Genomic DNA, 21325 nt, shown 5'->3' with positions numbered 1-21325 from the left:
TTCCAAAATTTCGAGTAAAATATTTTTTAGTTTTTGAAACTCAAAATTCTAAAGAAAAAAATTGAATAATTGTTAATTTTGAAGAAGAATGTAGAAAATATATTTTAGATTCTCAAATTAAGAAAAAAAAATTCTTTTCAAGAGAAGAAATTCTTGTATTAAGAAATTCAATTCTCTTCAAAATAATTTTTATAGAACAGCACTATTTCTTTTGAATTAATTTTTGTCAGTGCTCAATTTTTATGGTGTAAAATTTTTTCAAAAAATTAGAAACTTTTTTATACTATTTGATTTTTAAAAAGAGCGAAATAAAAAGTCTTTGATCAATTAAAAAAGTTTGTAATCTCGGATATTTAATACAATAACAAAAAAAAATTTGTAAGTGTGTGTAAGAGGAAGCGATAACTCTCATTACCATTTAATGCTTGGCACGATTTAGTTTCCGCGTTTATCAGAGTACGAATGGAAGTTTGATTGCACCGACTGTCTCATGGGCATCACCGAGGTACTCATCAACAACCCGGAATTATAAAACAAAAATAGAAGAGAGCTTAACAAAAAATCGATAGATGCTCAGGGGAAAGTTTCTATTTTTTTCGGGGTTAATTGGAAAATGGAAACAAATATATGTAACACAACGAGTTAATTGAATTTGAAACAATGGAGGTTACTGGTAATTAGAACCCAATTACCAGTTTATTAAATATAATCGTTAATTAGTAATCGGATCCTTTGAATGATCACTCGATCCAGAATCGAGAGTACTCGTGTCAAGTACTGATTGCTGCTGCTGATTCTGCAGTCAGTCCTTATCATTTGCGATTTGGTACTGTGAGAATAATGGATGGCTAAATGCTGCCGGGGGTGTCATGATTCGTGATAAATAACATTCAATTACTCTTTGATAACGGATGTTGAATAAATTTCTTTATGTTTATTTTATCCGCGTCTGCGATTGAATCGTTTTTTTTATTTCTATATATCTGTTTTTTTTTGCTGTGCAAAGCGGTGGTTTTATTTCGATATTTCACTCGAAATAAGCTTCATGTTTTTGAATTCCACTTCAATGAATCCTCATTTCAATATGGAAATAATACTCTTTTCTTTAATTTTTTTTCAAGTTATATTTGTCAAATGTGTGAATTATTTCTTTTATTTTAAAAGAAGAGTATTAATATTCCATAATAAAATTGAAGTGAATAACGAGATATTCAAAGTAAAAAATAAAAACAGTACAATTGTCAAAGTAAATCGATTTTATCGATAAAAAACTTCTATACACTGGGAAAAAAAGTACTTTTTTAAAAGGAAATCTACAAAAGACAATCAAATTGTGCATCAAAGAAAAAATTTATCTCAAATAATAACAATAATTATTAATGAGGAAGAAAATTAGGATTATCGATTTAAAATACGATTATATTAACCCATATTTGATGGATAAGTTAAAATGTTTGAAAAACTTGAATGTTATTCTGAAAAAAAAACTTTTTCTAAAAGTTTTAGCGAGTTTGATATTTTCTATTGTGACATTTTTATTTTTGATTAATAATTAATCATTTTAACACAAAAGTGGTATTTAAATTTTTTTTAATTTGAATTGTTTTAAAATTTAATATTTGAATATTGCCTCTTTATTGTTTTTATTTATTTATTTATTTATTAGGTTGGCAATAGCCTAATCGGCTCGGTACCTGCATTTCGAAAGAGTGGGACCAGGGTTCGATTCCGGCGCGCACCAATATTTTTCAATGATTATAACCTAAGAATATGTGCGTTTCATTGCCAGCCTCTGTACCGGTCGGGTTTTCTGTGGTTTTCCCGTATAGTTATAGAGGTAAAATGTCATTATAGAAGTACCTCCATACTATTTAAGACCGTAATGCAAATGCAGGTACTGATTATAACGCGTAAGTCGGCCACAGTCGCAGCACATGTGTGTCGGGCATGAAAGAAAAAATCCCGACATGCAGGGGGGTGGGGACGAAAAAGTGGTTGAGAGTTATAATGACGGGGTTGAGAGATTATATTGCGGAGAAAAAAAGTGAAGAGACAATAATTCCCCACCCTCCCTTGTAAAACACTCTACAGTGATACAAGTAAAACCATCCTCAATTATAACCTCAATTATTTATTTATTTATTATTTAATTTCAATGCCAAGGCAGTATTACCAAATGGCACAAAAATCTTTTTTCTTAAATTTGGAATGTAATTATGATAAATACTAGAAAAGTACACAGTAAAAAAATTTTCGTCAAATTTAACACAAATATTTGTGTTACTGACTGTTTTTACACAAACTAATGTTAATTCTACATTCTCGTGTGTTAAATCAACACATGAGTATGTGAAATTCTACACACGAGTGTAATTTTCTACGCAAAAATTTTTACACTTTACACATTGACGAAAAATTTTGTACTGTGTATAAATTTGAGTATAAAAATTTAGGTTTTTTAGAAACAATAAAATTCTACATTGCAAAACTCTATTCTTAAAAACTAACAATTTTTTTGTTTTCTTTAAAAAACTTCTTTCAAAATACAAAAATTCACTTGAACAAAAAGAAAAATCTAAAAACTGATGTTATTTTTTAAACAATTCTATAGTATCTTCTAAAATGGTAAAGTGTTTTATTAAATAAATAAAATTCTTCAAAAGTGAAGATTTTTTTATCCTCAAATTTCATTTTTGTAATTCAGGAGTGAATTTTTTGAATTGATTCGAACTAAAAATCTTGAAGCTCAAATAAAATTTTGTCTTGAATCAAGTAATTTTTCTTCAGTTAATATCCTAGATATTTATAAAATTATAAAAAAATTATCAGATATTATTATTGTAAATTTGACATGATAATTTTCTCGATAAATTCATTTAGAATATCGACAGTAAGATGCAATAACAGGTGAGCTTGGATGTCGTAATAAAAAAATAGTCCTCTGAGCACTAATCGGATTAAATAATAGTGCGTAATAAAGTGAAAGGTTTTGCGATAACCTGTTTTAAAAGGCGTTTGAGTGTAAACAGGTTTTTAAAAGATGATTTATTGAGAACAAAAGCTCTTCGGTGAAGTTTAACCACTTGCATGTACAATTGTACTCGGCAAAAGACAATATCACGCGATATGTAAAAACAAGTGACAAAAGTGCCGGGTAATTATGTGCAATAATTACAATAGGGAATAAACAAGTGGAGATAATGATAACAGTAATAATGGATCTGTAACTCAGTGGATGTACACACAACGTCGACAAAGTACACAAACTTCTGACTCCTTTTGTTGATAAAATGTGTTAAGGTAACTACTCTATCTTGGTAGTTCCTTTACTTCACGAAACCTATTTCTAATTTCATTTTATACACAAGAGTTGACGATAAACTTAAGGGCTAAACTTTTAAGTGCTAATGGACAAGTGACTTTGACTGGGTTTTGAGGATAAAAAAATGAAGCCAAACTTGAGGATAGAAGAAAGTAATAAGGCGAAGAAATAAAAAGCTTAAGAAATATATATATATATGTTTACAGAGAAAAAAGTTTAAAAGAGTATATTAAGAAGTACAGCTACGCTAATTAGCAAACAATTGCCCAGGGTAATTAAAGTACCGCGGTTGTTGGTTTATTATACTACTTTAATGTGGGATTTTAATTGTTGGTCTTTATATTGTAAAAAGGAATGGATTCTTTGGTTGCTAAATAAAATGATAGAAAAAAATCACATTATGTGTCATGAAAAAAAAAAAAAAATTCATAGATATTTTACTATCCGTAAAATATTATTATGATTTAACCACACTGAAAACAAATTAACTTGAATCAAAAGAAAAATTCTCAAATCAAGAAAATAATTTTGAAGAGTCTCATTGTCTTAAACAAAGACAATAAATTCTTGAATCAAATAAAATTCATTTAAACCAAGAAAATTTTCTTAGTTTATGAATTTTTTTGTCCATATCAAAAAAAAGTTTTTATATGTTATAATATGTTCTGATAATACTTGATAAGTCTATATCAGCCCTAATATGATCATCTATACCCATAAATAATTTTTTGATTAAAATTAGTGTTGAAAATCTCCGACAGAAGGGCGTTTGATCGCTGAATTTTTTCCTTATAAGAGAGTTTCAGTCCAAGCTATTGACCTTTAAATAAAAAAAGAAGTTTATTATTGATTTTTAGTTTAATCAAGTACTAAATCAATTTTTGCTCACTTTGTCATATTATTCATATTTTTCAGAAGATATTTTATCAGTCAAGATTAAATATAAATAACATCAATTTGAAATTTAAAAAAATGCAAATTTTCGTACTTTTATTGCTTCTCTTCTATGACCTTTGAACCTTTGAACTTGATAATTTGTTTAATTTGTGTAAATGTGCACTGATAAAAAATTTAACTTGACTCAAGAACCAAAACTTTCTTGAGTCAAGAAATTATTCTTGATTTGAGTAAATTTTTCTTGTTTCAAGAATTTATTCTCTTGACTCAAGAAAATCATTTTCTTCAACATGGTATTCTTAGTTCAAGATTTTGGCTCTTGAGTCAAGTTAACTTTTTTATCAGTGTGAGAGCTTATAAAATAAGCTCTAATTTCCAATCTTTATAATTTTTTAGGACCTAAATTTAATATTTTTTTTTTTATGAAATTTTGCAGTAAGAAATCTACTTTGATTTTTACTGCTCTTTAACTTTTTTTTTAAACTTATAATTATCACAATACTCATCGAACAAAATCTTCAGTTAATTTAAAAATATAAAATGTCAATTAACTCTTTTAAAAACAAAAATTACAAAATTAAATAAATATCAAAATTTTTTTGGATAAAATCAATAAACTCTGAGTTAATTTTTCTAACTTTCACTCAGAAATAAATAAATTTAGTTCAATGATCATTATAAGTTTATAAATTTCCATTTTCTCATTTTAACAAAAAGACCCTTTCAAAAGTGCAATAATATTGGGGAAAAATATCCATTAAAATATTCTACGTAGTACTAGAATTCCTGGTTTTATCTGGTACTTAAACAGTTTTAATGATCTTAAAAAAAAAAAATAAAAAAGACCTTGCTATTGTTGAAATTATTAGGATAATAATGAAAACTATTATGATAATGATAATTTTAATGACAACGAGTATAGTAGTGGTATTAAGGCTAAACCAGACGAGACATTTAGGGTTGATTCCACCCTCTGACGATCAATTAACAGTCCTAGCATCGCAACCCTGACGCCTAAATAATCTTGGTCACAAACCCAGCACGCAAAGTTGTGTACAAACTTGCGTGACGAAAGCTCGACCTTCCTGACTATCATCAGCTATATTCGTCCACTGGTCACCACAATATTACTTTGTTATTATTAATTAGTAGCTTTTATTTTCAATTTCAACAAACGTACTTATATTTTATATATATAGAGATTGAAACGTCGAGTCTGAGACGCAATAATGAGACGTAAAAAACTCGATAATTTATTCAGCGAGTCCAGACTCTTAACCCTTCGTAGGTCGCATAATGAGCGCGGCGCCGCCTTTTCTGCATTTTTTTTTTTTTCTCGAAATTGAGTTCATTGATAATTTTGAAAAAAATTAAGTGCATTCTTTTAACCTTTCTAAAAATTGTGACGTTATCAAAAAGCATAAAAATATTTACGAAGTAACTTAAAAAATCAATTTTCGGAACCGGGCGGCGCTATGCCGCCCGGTGCGAGTGAGCCTCCGGGAGATTTTCTAACTGCGCTGTTGCCAAATGTCGTTACCGCCACTATTTCAATCTGTTTTACCGCATGTGAGGTACAAAAATAAAGTAATGTTTGAGGTTAATTTTACTGTTTACATTATAACTTGTGATTTGTTCAAAATACTGTAATAATTACACTCATATTAAATATTATTTATATAAAAATAGTAATAATAATACAATTGGTAAATAAATTATTTTATAATACATCATACTAAAATTAACAGATGTCTGGCTTTATATATTACTAATTATTTAAATAATGAAAAAACAAAAAAATTTCAGGTGAACGAATTAAAAAAAAAAAAAAAAATAACAATGGATGCCAATTTTTCAAATTATTTTTTTTTGATGGAATTTAATTCTAATTATGATAGATAGATAGATAGATAGATAAAAAATTTATTTGGCTCTGGAACCTAAGCTCCCTCAAAGCCATCAATATTTAAATTACATTGGTTTACATAGGTTACAAGATTACTTAACTAATTAAAGGTTTGCAATTAGATTTAATTTCAAATGTTATAAAATCCAAATAGATTATTTAATACAAACAAATAACTTAATTTAAAGTCATAATAATTCTACAATAAAAAATATTTAAATAAGATCCAAAATAAAGATTGCAATTGTTAATTGTCATGTTCAAAAAAGTGATTGAAGCAAGCATTTTAAATTCAACCAAATTATCTACAGCCACAGTCTCAGCTGGCACTGCATTCCAGATACGTATGCCATGAATTAAGAATGAATTATCATACATGACACAATTAGCCTGCGGTATACGAAGATAGTCTTGTCGGACATCACCTCTACGCAGTGCTACAGGCAAAAAGTCTAGTTTTGAGCCGAATAGCTGCCGATAATTTAGTCGAATTTCCTTATAAAACAGACAAGCAATGAAATAATCTCTTCTCGCTGCAAGCTTTAGCCAACCTAACTTTTTGAAATATGGAGTAACATGTTCATATTTTGGTACTTTATAGATAAATCTAACACACGAATTCAATTCACGCTGCATCTTTAATAATAATTTGTTTGACATATTCGTAAACGCCGCACAACAATAATCAAAGAGAGGAATTATTAAAGTAGATACTAGCTTAATACGTAAACTTTCACTAAATATTTCATTGTTTATTTTTAGTTGTGCTAGAATACTCATAGCGCGATTGCACACATTTGTTACTTGATTCTCCCATGAGAGAGTACTATCTATAGTCACCCCAAGGTATTTTACAGTGCTACTATAAGGAATAGCACACCCCTCTACAAAGATTGTGTCGGCTAGTCTTAATGATAATTAATTAATGATAATTAATTTAGCGGATATTTGATAATTTTAAGAATTTTTGTAGCAAATAAATTATGACAAAAAATAATTATAAAAAAAATTGACATTCAGACGTTTTAAAAAATTAAAGATGCAATTTGTTAAAAATAATTTTTTTGAAAAAATTTGTTTGTTAAAAAAAATTAAAAAATTTTCAAGTGACAGCTAGATTTAATGTCATATTATAATTTTATAATCTGGTCTTAGATGTTAAATTTAATCACATGTGATAAAAATAAAAAAAAAATTTTGTTATTCAATTAAATTTATGATAAAATATAAAAGTAAAATTATATTTAATCATAAAACATTGAAAAAATACTTTATCTCACAAGGAAATAGTATTAGTTTACATTTGGCAACAGCGCGTACGTTTTAACACGGCGGCGGAGCGCTCACCATGCGACCGACTTAGTTCGGAAAAGACACGCTACCTACGAAGGGTTAATTCTCTGCTAATAGGAAAAGAGAATAACTTTAAATAAAATCTAGAACTTTCTTCGGATTCTTTTCTCAAAGAATCCCATTAGCAAATTGATGCTCAAGTTTAAAATATAGAGTTGCGATATAAAACAAAAGAAATGCTTTTATTTGAGCTTATATTTCGCTTTCATTGGTATTCTTTCATGCTTTGTTTCTTTTTTTTCTTTTGTGTGTTTTAAAGCACCGATAAATGACAATGAGTTAAACTGGTGGGAAATTACCAGCTTTTTTAGCTTCAAATGGATAATTTGTAATAAGTGATAAATAATTGACTATCGAAAAAAACTTAATATCAATTTATATCAAATGAATATGGAGTTTTATTCAGTTTTACTGATTTGAAAAAAAAAAAAAAATGATATTGAAGCTTTTACTTTTTTATGAAAAAAGGATGAATTTTTGTTTACAAAACCATCAGCGCCGCTATAAGCCATTGAAATGTCAGAGTTGTACAAAAAAAAAAAAAAAAAACAACATTCTAGAATTTATATTAAATCAGTGTACAAGTTTTCTCAGATCTATTTTTTTTTTTTTTTTTGAAAAACAATAACTTTAGAGATTTAATATTCAATAAACAATTGCAACTTTAGTTGAACAGGCTATTAGTGTCGCCTTAAGCCTTCACAATTAATTAAATCGCGATGAAATCTCTATAAAAGAAAAATTTCAGAATTTGTGTTTAATAAATTTCCAGTTTTTCTTATTTTTACTCATTTTTAAGGAAAAATAATAATAATAACATGAAAATTTTTCTCTAAATTAAAATAGATGAAATAAAAATAAGTGTGGAGTTAACTAAGTATCGAATTATTGCAAAAATATGATCCCCGATTCCTTATTGGTTGAAAAATCAAGGCACGCGATGCACGAAATTTAAATTCCTAGTAATATTTGATAATAAGTTAAAACTTGTATCGATTAAATCGTAAGCTATTAAAATTGTGTAAAATCTTTACAAAAATAAAAATTTAAAAATTTTAATTCAATAAATGTCTCAATTTTCTCCTAATTTTATTATTTGCAAGAAAAAATACATTTTCTCCCCTCCGGGCGGAAAGCGTCAATTTTCCGCCCGCTGCGCTAAATGAAAATGCCGCTTTCCGCCTCCGTCGAGGAGAAAAATAGTATTCTCACCACGGGCAGGAAATAAGAAAGCCTCAAATTACATGTAATTGTTGACCGAGGCGAAGCCGACATTTCTTATTTTCCTGCCCTAGGTAAGAAAAATACTATTAATTTTTATAAAAACTTAAAATTTTAAACGACCAAATCACCAAACTCGTAATAAACCATTAAAATTTCAAATCCATGTAGAAAAAAAGAAATTGCATGCCTCATAAGCAAAGCGGACAATGTTTTATTCTCGCTTTACAAAAATCAAGGGATTTTTTAACTAAAATTGCCTCTATTTATTTTCTATCGCACTTGTAGAATAACATATAAATATTATTCTACAAACATAAATATCATAAAAAAACACGTTTCAACACTTATAACATGTTTTTGAATTTCTATTAAATGAATGTCTAATTCCATAAATTAGGAAGAAAAAAATAACTTTTTACTAGGGGTGTGCGAATAATTCGAATTTACGAATTATTCGTTCCGAATCGAATATTAATATTCGAATCGAATAATTCGAATTTTCGAATTATTCGGAATTCGACGAATAATTCGAATAAATTCGAATAATTCGAAAATTTTCGAATAATTCCCGAATAGTTCGAAAAATTCGCGAATCATCGAAATATTACTGGATCTTCTATTGTTTCCAATTTGAATTCCATTACATCGTGTATAAAAATATTATGTTTATAAATTTATTTATTTACTAGCTGTTACCCGCCCGCTCCACTGAGCACTTAATAGAATTGTATTTTTAGATTTAGACATGAAATTCAATTGAAGTATTGTTTTGACTTGCACAGATGTCAAATTCCATCGGATTGGCCTGTACCTTTTAACCATGTAATTATTCTAGCTAATATTCATTGTAACGTTTAATATGCAATCACTGTAACATTCCCGTGGCTTTCTTTCAAAAATGAATAGTAATTGGCACGAAGAAAAAAATTTAAAATAAGCATTGAAAGTTTCAGTTAAAGTAATTGCAGGTTTCATAAGTGAAGTTGAAATCTGCCTAGCTTAAAGTGCGACAAATTTTCTGTTAATACAAATTTTTTCCGTGTCATCTATTTTATATAGAAAACTAGAAAATCGAGCGCGCTTCTCCCTTTGTATTTTAAAAAAAGTTATTAATTAAGAAATGACGTTATATCGTTAAAAATATCATCAATGGACAAAATACAACGTCATTTCTTAATTATTGACATTTATCAAGATATAAGATCATCGAGAGCTTTCATTTGGATACCCACATGAATTTTTTTAATTATTTTATATATTTCACAAATATGAGAAATATCATATGTATATAATCTATGGAAAAATTCATGTGGGTATTCAAATGATGGGTCTTGATAAGTGTAACTCCAGGATGAGCTTATATCATTAAAAATATCATCAGTAGACAAAATACAACGTCATTTCTTAATTAATAACTTTTTTTAAAATACAAAGGGAGAAGCGCGCTCGATTTTCTAGTTTTTTATATAAAATAGATGTCACGGAAAAAATTTGTATTAACAGAAAATTTGTCGCACTTTAAGCTAGGCAGATTTCAACTTCACTTATGAAACCTGCAATTACTTTAACTGAAACTTTCAATGCTCATTTAAAATTTTTTTCTTCGTGCCAATTACTATTCATTTTTGAAAGAAAGCCACGGGAATGTTACAATGATTGCATATTAAACGTTACAATGAATATTAGCTAGAATAATTACATGGTTAAAAGGTACAGGCCAATCCGATGGAATTTGAAATCTGTGCAAGTCAAAACAATACTTCCATTGAATTTCATGTTTAAATCTAAAAATACAATTCTATTAAGTGCTCAGTGGAGCGGGCGGGTAACAGCTAGTAAATAAATAAATTTATAAACATAATATTTTTATACACGATCTAATGGGATTCAAATTGGAAACAATAGAAGATCCAATAATATTTCGATGATTCGCGAATTTTTCGAATTATTCGTCGAATTTCGAATAATTCGAAAATTCGAATTATTCGATTCGAATGATATTCGCACACCCCTACTTTTTACCTTGAATATTTGAATTAGTCACACTTGAACCATATAAATAACTAATAACTGATAGCGCTCTTTATCATCACGGATTTACGACGTCAACATTGAATTAATTTACTTGAGTAAGCATGTGTCATTCAATGATTATGCAAGTGCAGACTGCACTACTAGAGACTCGGAGGCCGAGGCTAAACGATGTCAGCTATTTGAATAAATTCAAAACGAACAAAACAACAAAAACTAGAGGTAGATATTTACCATAGCGGAGAAATAAAAAGCTTTACTTCCCCTTTCATTTGCAATTGTTCTCCGTTAAACAGAAACCGACTGAATAAAAGCTTAGAAAAGTTTTCGTTGTATCTAAGTTGTGTGGGTGCCTTTTCAGTGGAATACTTTTCAGAATGGGATTGATGAAAAACGCATACCAGTATCGTGGTTGGAAACGTTTATTGTTCTGATGAGCTCTACTTTTAACAACGACGTCGCAAATACATTAAACTGGTGAATAGTCGGCATCAATATCAACATCACTGTTTTATATCACACCAGACATTTCGATTGGTCTGATAGCGCTTTTTTATTGCCGGAAATGATGATTGAAATAACAAAGTGAAAAACAGTGAAACGCTTCAAAATTCAGAGTAGAATATCACTTTAGCGCTTTAATTTCTGCATCCCATCAAAATAAATGGAACACGTGTCCGACGACGTGAACTTGGATTTTATTCGACAGTTACTGCTCCATTTGCAGCAAACGAGTTTTCGATTGTCAGCGAGCCGCGGCTATTCGAGAGACATTAAAGTTCAAATCAACGAAAAAGACAAAGAACGGATAGGAGCTAAAAGACCCAACCGGCAGTTATAGTCCAGAGAAAGGATATTATATTATATCAAGTCTAGTCATCTCTTTGTCTACAGATGATCTAGTTTCATGAAACAAGAACACGTAAAATTGTTATCTATTTTCAACCACTAAATTCTGCTCATGATAACCCCATCAATTGCATTTAGTGGTTCGAAAATTTATAACCGTTAGTGATTAGTAAAAAAAAAAAGAGATTGGAAATCCTCCAGAAATCTTAAAATATTCATTTTTCGTTGAAAAAAAACTATTTGATTTAAAAAAGTCTTTTTTTTTAATAATTTTCAATACAGAAAAAAAATAACAATTGTAATTTTCAATATCTTCTTTTTAATAATTTTACATTTAAAAATTTACGATGTTGCATCGTAAAAATTTGGATATTTACTTTTATTTATTTACTTTTATACGCAGTTTTATAATGTAACACTAGCAACCTTGCAGTCGCTATGTGACACCTATGACTTGTGAATTATAAATAAATTTTGCTTTATTAAATAATTGCTTTTGTTAAATTACACTGTATTTTCTTAACTATTGACGTTTTTAAAGATATAAGCTCATCCCGATGTTACACTCATCAAGAGCTTTCATTTGAGTACCCACATATATTTTTTATATATACATATATATAATATATAATATATATAAATATATGAAAAATTGATGTGGGTACTCAAATGAAAGGTCTCGATGAGTGTAACATCGGGATGAGCTTATATCTTTAATAATGTCAATAGTTCACAAGATACAAGGTCATTTCTTAATTATTGATATTTTTAAAGATCTAAGTTCATCCCGATGTTACACTCATCAAGAGCTTTCATTTGAGTACCCACATGCATTTTGATATATTTTTCATATATACACACATATATATATATATATATATATATATATATATATATATATATATATATATATATATATATATATATATATGAAAAAATGATGTAGGTACTTAAATAAAAGGTCTTGAGAAGTGTATCATCGGGATGAGCTTATATCTTTAAAAATGTCAATAGTTCACAAGATACAAGGTCATTTCTTAATTATGTATCTAAAGATAGAGAATTTTCGAATGCAGCCTAAATACTTATCATTATAAATTGACTATTGGTGAGAATGATATGAAACAATGAAAAGGCACAACTCCAGGTCAAGAATTTTTCAACGATATCAAATTTAACTATTAAAACCCATTTTATCATATAAATACACTGGCTACAAAATCTTGCTTCTTTTTTTAATAATATCAATAATAAATTTAAAATTATCAAAGCGAGAATTACAAATCTGGTCCTAGATTACGATGTAACAATTGTAATTTTTCCTACAATTTGTTTTCGTAAATTCTTTTTGAAAACAAAAAGCGCTAAAAATAGACAAATTTTAAGCACTTTAAACTTGAAACTAACCAAAACTTCCAGTAATGGCCTTAGGGTCATCATCTGTCTAGATTTCTTCAATAAATCATGTCTAGAAAGTTCGTATCTTCATAACGAAAGTTTAAATAAAATTATGTTTTTGTTACTTTTAATTTGATCAATGAATGGCTTGTAAATTATAAAACAGCCGTCGAAATGATGATTTGATTTGTGAATACTTTAATCAAGAATAAATAGAACCTGTAAAACTCTGAAGGGCTATTAGAACGGAGAGCTTAAAGTTAGAGAGAAGAAAACTTGTAACTACGCTTTGAAACAATCTCAATCTTGTTCCAGATAGAAGTAGTCTGAGTTATCCAATTAAATTACTTTCCATGGCCTTGGTTCTATCGAGATAATGCTCCTGTCAATACCGATTACCTTTTCGTTCTTCTTTTTAATGCATTATTTTATATTTTAATGCTTCATTTAACATTTGCCCTTTGCTTCCTACTCTACTTCTATATAATCCAAGCTAATGACCATTTTTATTTTCTTTCAGAAACAAGCCCAAGACGTTTGCTTTCGACCATTGCTTCTTTTCGTTGGATCCCGGCGGGGAAAATTTCGCGAGCCAAAACGTCGTATTCGATGCTTTAGGACGTGATATTTTGGACAATGCATTCCAGGGTTACAATGCCTGCATTTTTGCTTATGGACAAACCGGTAAGTTATTCATTACTCTACTCCACTCACTTTGCTTTTATTTATTTTTTATGTGCATTGGAAAATCTAAAAAGTTCGGTAGGGCTCCGTATTGCCGCTCACTTTTTATATTATTGTAATATAACTTCGCCCCAATTCGCCTTTTTGTATATTCTCCTCAATTGAACAATTTGGAAACAGCACAAGGGAAACAATGAGACAAAAGAAAATACTCGATACTTTTGTTGTCTTGTTTTGTATTACTGGAACTTTAAATGTCGCAATTGTCCTATACAGACTAAAATATAAATATAAATATAATATGTGGAATGAAGAAATATAAATAAAAGTATATAGTTGTAGAGTTGACTAATATTAATATGAAAAGAAGACAGTTATAAATATCTGCACTTATTTAAGTTAAGTTTAATGATGTATCGACTTTAAAAGGTCGTATTTCATTGTTATAAAAATAAGATTACAGTTATAGAGCTTCTTGAAAGCATTAGAAAAGTCAAGAAGCTCTGATGAAACTAACTTTGGTGTTGGAAATAATAAAAGTTTGGTTAATTTTAATAAGCATGATTTATGCATTCATTTTTATTACACATTAAAAGAAAAAAATATTTTGGAAAAAAATGAGCGATTTTTTAATGACAAATTAATTTACTGAACGTTTTAAACAATTTTATTTATTAGCGGAAGAAATAGAAATTTTTTTACTATAACTTTTTTGTTACAAAAAAATTAATAACCTTGCTATAGTGACTTGTAAACTATAGATAAATAAAATTTTGCTTTATTAAACAATGACTTTTGTTAAATTGCACGGTACTTTTTTAACTATTAACATTTTTAAAGATATAAGCTCATTCCGATGTTATACTCATCAAGAGCTTTCATTTGAGTACCCACATGCATTTTTGATATATTTGTCATATAAACATATATATAATATATATAAATATATGAAAAATTGATGTGGGTACTCAAATGAAAGGTCTTGATGAGTGTAACATCGGGATGAGCTTATATCTTTAAAAATGTCAATAGTTCACAAGATACAAGGTAATTTCTTAATTGAAGAGTTGAGTTTCAAAAGGGTATCTTTTCATTTTTGATTAATCGACACAAAAAAATGGTTATCTTTAATTATTAATATTTTTATTGAGCTTTTTAAATTTAGCTATAAAGTGCTATCGGTTATGAAGCTACAATTCGATTTTCATTAAGAAATCTTTATAATTCTCGAAGTAATTAATATTTAAAAGCTCAAAAAACTGCTCTTTTAAAACATGAAAAGATACCCTTCTGAAAATCAGCTCCTCAATTATGTATCTAGAGATAAAGAATTTTTGAATCCAGCCTAAATACTTATCATCATAAATTGACTATTGGTGAAAATGAAACCTTGAAAAGGCACAACTCCAGGTCAAGACTTTTCCAACGATACCAAATTTAACCATAAAAACCCATTTTATCATATAAATACACTCGCTACAAAATTTTGCTTATTCTCTTAATAATATAAATAATTTAAGATAACCAACTTACAAATTTTTAGCCAAAATATTTTTTTTTCAAATAAAAAAAAAAATTGTTATCAACAAGAAAGTTATATAAGATAAATTTTTATTTCTTCAGTTAACAAATAAAATTGCTTAATGTAAGTTTCAGCAAATTAATTTTTCATTACAAAATTGCTCATTTTTTTCAAAAGAAATTTTTTCTCTTAGTGCATAATACACATAATTAGTTAAATAGTTGAAAAAAAATTTTTTTTAATGTCAAATTTGTTTTTTAAATACTTTCTAATGTAAATTTTCAAAAAATCCCGCTCTTTTGACGGAAGTGACGTCATTACAAATTAAATCTACAGTGGCGCCATCTGTTGGAATTTAAAAAAAGCACAATCATAAAATATAGTCGATAAGAAAATAAAGAATGTAGACTGTAAAGTCACTACTTATAATTTCATTTTAGGTTCTGGGAAGTCTTACACGATGATGGGCAGTGGCGACAACAAAGGTATAATCCCGCGACTGTGTGACAACCTCTTTGACATGATTGCGAAGCAACAAAGCTCGGAATTAACTTACAAGGTCGAGGTCTCGTATATGGAAATTTATAATGAAAAGGTACACGATCTCCTGGATCCAAAGCCCAACAAACAATCCCTCAAAGTCAGGGAGCACAATGTTTTAGGACCTTACGTTGATGGATTAAGTCAACTCGCTGTCACTTCTTACCAGGTTGCCACATTATTTATGTCTGTTTAGATTAATCGATAAAATGTAATAATGTTAAAATGTTGTCACTAGATTTTATTGACGTCTGATTGATACACATCAAATTAAACTTGATTAGATTGATAATTTAGCTATTTTTGTTTCGTTTATTACAATGTAGCTATTTTGCGACTTGCTATTAGCAGACATTAAATTCAAGCAAAGAGTTTCGGAGAGAGAGATTATTTTAAAAAGCTTTTATAATTATAAGGACTCTTAATCGGGGGTGGAATAATAGACGCTGTTAAATCTTATTTTAGCTTTATTACGTTTATTTATGCCCACTATTTTATAGTAGACTTAAACTTACTTTACTAAACATTTTTTTTTATGGAAACATTTAAATTTTATTTCAAGATATTTTTAATTAATTTAAATTTGTATATTTTTGTTAAATGAAAAATTTTATAAACGCAAACTTAACCGCCTGTAAAGTACATTCAAACAAAAGTAAACATCCGATATTTGTTTCCTTCTTTTATATTAACAAAAACAGCCTTGAGCTTTTTTTTAATTCATACTGAATCGAAAGATTTAATTTTCACGTCAAAACATTCCGTCATTTTTAGTTAATGTATGACATTGAAATTAGCAGACACTTTTTTTTTTATTCTTCTTCAAAAATAAACTAAGTTTAGAAAATAATTTTATATAAATTGCGTTCATAATTTTTTTACAGCTTCTAAAAATTACATTTTTTAAGTAAAGTTTTTTTAGTACAATTTATTAAAAAAATTTCTAAAAATTATTAGATGTCTCTAAATTTTAGCATCATGTTGATTTTTATACACTGAAAAAAAAATTATATTGAATCAAGAGAAAAATTTTTGAACCAAGAAAACAATTTTGAAAAGTTGTTTTATTTAATTGAATCAAGACGAAAAATTTTTAAATCGAGTAAAATTTGCTTAAATCAAAAAAAACATTTTTTAGTTATAGAATTTGTCTAGTCAAATCAATTAAATTCTTCAAAATTATTTATTTGATTCAAGTACATTTTTTCTTCTTTTAAAAATAAACTAGGTTTAGAAAATAAATTTATTAAAAAAATTTCTAAAAATGATCAGATGTCTCTAAATTTTAGCATCATGTTGATGTTAATATACTGAAAAAAAAAAAAAAATTTCTTGAATCAAGAGAAAAATTTTTGAACCAAGAAAATAATTTTAAAAAGTTTTCTTGACTTAAGTCAAAATGAAAATTTTTTAAATCAAGTAAAATTTACTTAAACCAAAAAAATTTCTTAGTTTAAGAATTTTTTTACTCAAATTAAGATGTTTTTCAAAATTATTTATAAGAATAAAGTTATCCGACGTTTTTAATTTTTTGATTTTTTTTCATTCATTAAATTATAACTAAAAAATATTTTTTTAAAATTGCACTCATAATTTTTCAATATTTTTACATATGAAAATTTTGTTTAATAATTTTTTAAATTAAAAAAAATTCTAAAAATTTTTAAATGTTGGCTAACTTAATTTTTATAAATTATTTATTTGCTTTAAATTAATTTTTTTTTCTGTGTAAAGTCTTAAAAATGTGAACATTTTACCAATAATACATAAAGTACATCTAGTATATTAGATAAAATATTTATAAATACATAAATCATAAATTTGATATTTATTGAACTATATATTTGCAGGATATCGACAACTTAATGACAGAGGGAAATAAATCTCGGACAGTGGCTGCTACAAATATGAATTCCGAGAGCTCACGTTCGCATGCTGTGTTTTCAGTAATTCTCACGCAAACATTGACCGACATGCGGAGTGGAGTAAGCGGTGAGAAAGTGTCACGTATGAGTTTGGTCGATTTAGCTGGAAGCGAGAGAGCCGTTAAAACTGGAGCCGTAGGTGATAGACTGAAAGAAGGGAGCAACATCAACAAATCGTTAACGACGTTGGGTCTAGTCATCTCAAAACTAGCAGATCAAAATTCAGGGGGTAAAAATCGTGATAAATTTGTGCCGTACCGTGACTCTGTACTAACATGGCTGCTGAAGGATAATTTGGGCGGTAATAGTAAAACCGTAATGGTTGCCACAATTTCACCCGCGGCGGATAATTATGAGGAAACATTATCAACGCTGCGGTACGCCGATCGCGCAAAGAGAATAGTTAATCACGCGGTTGTTAATGAAGACCCCAATGCAAGAATTATTCGAGAGCTTCGCCAGGAGGTTGAGGCGCTCAAGGAGATGTTGTTACACGCGACTGGTCAAGGGTTGGCTGTTGGTCAGAGACGCACTGATATTACTGAAAAAATATCTGAATCTGAGAAACTCATGAAGGAAATGTCGGTCACGTGGGAGGAGAAATTAGTCAAGACTGAACGATTGCAGCACGAGCGACAGCACGCGCTCGAGAAGATGGGGATCAGTGTCCAGGCCTCGGGGATTCAAGTCGAGAAGAATAAATTTTATTTAGTTAATTTAAACGATGATCCCAGTCTCAATGAGCTTTTAGTTTATTATTTAAAGGTTAGTACTTTTTATCTCACTCTTCAATTTTTTATTAATTTATTATAAGATTAATTTTTTTATTTTTAAGTAACTTTTTTAAAATTTTTAATTAAAAAGTTATATTCACTTAAAATAAAAAAAAAATGATATTGAAATTAGCAGACTCGACAATTTTTTTATTTTTTTTGAATAATAAACTAGTTCTAGAAAATTATTTTTAAAAAATTGCATTTATAATTTTTTAGAGCTTCTAAAGATGGAATTTTTTAAATAAATTTTTTTTTTGCTATAATTTATGTTAAAAAACTTATAAAAAATTATCAGATCTCTCAATTTTAGTATCATAAAAAAATCAATTTTTTTTAATTTAATTTTTTTAGTATACCTATATTTAATTATATACACTTTTAAAAAAATGATATTGAAATTAGCAGACGAAAATTTTTTTTATTTTTCTTGAATGTTAAACTGAGTCTAAAAAATTATTTTTTAAAAATTGAATTTATAATTTTTTAGAGTTTCTAGAGATGCAATTTCTTAAATAATTTTTTTTGCTATAATTTATTTGTTGAAAAGTTTTTAAAAATGATCAAATATTTCAATTTTATTATAATAAAAAAAATCAATTTTTTTGAATTTAATTTTTGTAGTATACATAAATTTAATTATATACACTGATAAAAAAATTAAACTTAATTGAAAAGAGAAAATTTTGAATCAAAAACATGATTTTGAAGAGCTTTTCTAATTTTTACAAAATTTTCTTAATATTTTTTTTTCGATAAATATTTGATATTTTTATAAACAATTCAAGGCTAAAATTTTCATCAAAAAATTTTTTTTTAATTCGTAATTTCATTAAAAGTGTATATTTTGATTATTTCTTCAATTAATCAATAAAATTTTATTTAAGAGGAATTTTTTAGGATTTTTGCCGCAACACTTTTTTTCTTAAAGAATCTCCCGGAAATCTTCTACAGAAAAAAAATTATTATTTGTAAAAAAAGTAAATAATCAATTATTACAATTTAAAGTCACTTAAATAAGTATATAAATTTTCTTTATTTCTTAGAAAAAAAATCTTCAAAAGAATTGATTAAAAAATGGCTTTTTAAACAGATACAACCCCTTAATTCTATTATTTAAACATGAGTCGGAGGTAAAAACTTTAAATGATTAAAAGTGGATTGGTAGCATCTGTGATTACTTATTTAGCATAATCTATCTTTGCAATCAGTGACTATCAATAATTAAATCAGGAATACAATAGCACGTCTCGGTTTAAATCTTAACTGATTGATCGGTTTATTTATATTTCAGGAAAGGACTCTCGTCGGCGGTAGATCTGCGACGACCGAGCAGGATATTCAGTTACACGGACTGGGTATTTTGCCAGAGCACTGTGTAATAACAATTGAAGACTCGGCTCTCTACATGACACCTTTAAACGGAGCCAGGTGTTTTGTTAACGGCAGTCAAGTCGTTGAAAAAACTCCATTATTGCACGGCGATAGAATAGTGTGGGGTAATCACCATTTCTTCCGAGTAAATTGCCCCCGCAGCGCTACCGGTAAAATATTTTTTTTAAATATTTATCTTCTCTATAAAAAATTTGAAGCTATAGGAAATAAATAATAAATTTTATAAATGTTGTCATTTACTGCAGCTATCAGCAGCGAACCCCAGACCCCGGCTCAAAATATCGACTACAACTTTGCGAAAGAGGAACTGATGTTAAATGAACTCTCAAACGACCCCATCCAGCAGGCTATTGCACGCCTGGAAAGGCAGCATGAGGAAGATAAACAGGTAACTTTATATCAAGTAAAGCGAAGCCAAGTTAAGTCTAGTGAAGTTGACTAAAATCAAATCAAATGAAATTTTTTATATTTAGCACTATATAACTTTGAATTTACTCTCAATTTTTTACTATCTCGTCATCTTTGATCTTAAGTTTACGTTATCTTGTTCTATATATCGTACTAATATTAATATTGGTGGTCTTTTTACTCAGGTCGCTCTCGAGAAGCAGCGTCTGGAGTACGAACGTCAATTTCAGCAGCTGCGCAACATATTATCCCCGTCTACTCCCTACTCTCCTTATGTACCTTATGACCCACTGCGCGGAAGTCACAGTGGTAAATTACCAGCCTGTACACCAACAACCCAAATGAGAGTTGAAAAGTGGGCCCAAGAGCGGGATGAAATGTTCAAGCGCAGTCTTGGACAATTGAAAACAGATATACTCAAAGCGAATTCATTAGTTCAAGAAGCTAATTTCCTAGCTGAGGAAATGGATAAGCAAACCAAGTTCAGTGTTACCTTACAGATACCTCCGTATAATTTAAGTCCTAACCGAAAGGTAATCAATCTGTTTATTTATTTATTTAATTGTTTGTTTTTGGTTTTCAATTTTTATTAGGATTTTTAGTACCCGTAGTAAATTTTTTTTTTAATTTATCTATTTATATTTTTTCAAAAATATTAACCAGTTCGGTATTACTACTCTTTGAAAAATTTTAATTAATAAATTATTATAGAGAGAATTTATCAAAAACTGTTACTTAAAATAGTAAAAATTTTTAAAAAATATTGATGCAATTTTTTTTAAACATTAAAATTTATTTATCTCAAATTAAAAAAAAATTATATTATATAGCAACCTTGCAGTCACTATGTGACTTCCGTGACTTGTGAACTATAAATAAATGAAATTTTGCTTTATTAAATAACGACTTTAGTTAAATTGCATTGTACTTTTTTAAATATTGACGTTTTTAAAAATATAAGCTCATACCGATGCTACACTCATCAAGAGCTTTCATTTGAGTACCCACATGCATTTTTGATATATTTTTCATGCATACATATTTATATATACATATATATAAATATATATATATATATATATATATATATATATATAT

The 21325-nt window shown here is 28.0% G+C and overlaps 1 protein-coding gene across 7 annotated transcripts in view; it reads left to right on the top strand.

The window, feature by feature from the left end:
* Window positions 1-21325, top strand: part of LOC123263435 (kinesin-like protein KIF13A) — an 82762-nt gene that overhangs the window by 40022 nt on the left and 21415 nt on the right. For all 7 annotated transcript variants that reach the window (XM_044726185.1, XM_044726182.1, XM_044726181.1 and 4 more), the window contains exons 4-9: window positions 13501-13664; window positions 15627-15895; window positions 17577-18416; window positions 19719-19968; window positions 20065-20207; window positions 20413-20760. In XM_044726185.1, coding sequence (XP_044582120.1) covers window positions 13501-13664; window positions 15627-15895; window positions 17577-18416; window positions 19719-19968; window positions 20065-20207; window positions 20413-20760 — 2014 coding nt within the window. The remainder of the gene's footprint in view (window positions 1-13500; window positions 13665-15626; window positions 15896-17576; window positions 18417-19718; window positions 19969-20064; window positions 20208-20412; window positions 20761-21325) is intronic.

This window comes from Cotesia glomerata, linkage group LG4, assembly GCF_020080835.1.
Source record: "Cotesia glomerata isolate CgM1 linkage group LG4, MPM_Cglom_v2.3, whole genome shotgun sequence".
NCBI lineage: Eukaryota > Metazoa > Arthropoda > Insecta > Hymenoptera > Braconidae > Cotesia > Cotesia glomerata.
The sequence above is the reverse complement of the archived record's forward strand: the minus strand, read 5'-3'. Positions and strand labels throughout refer to the sequence as shown.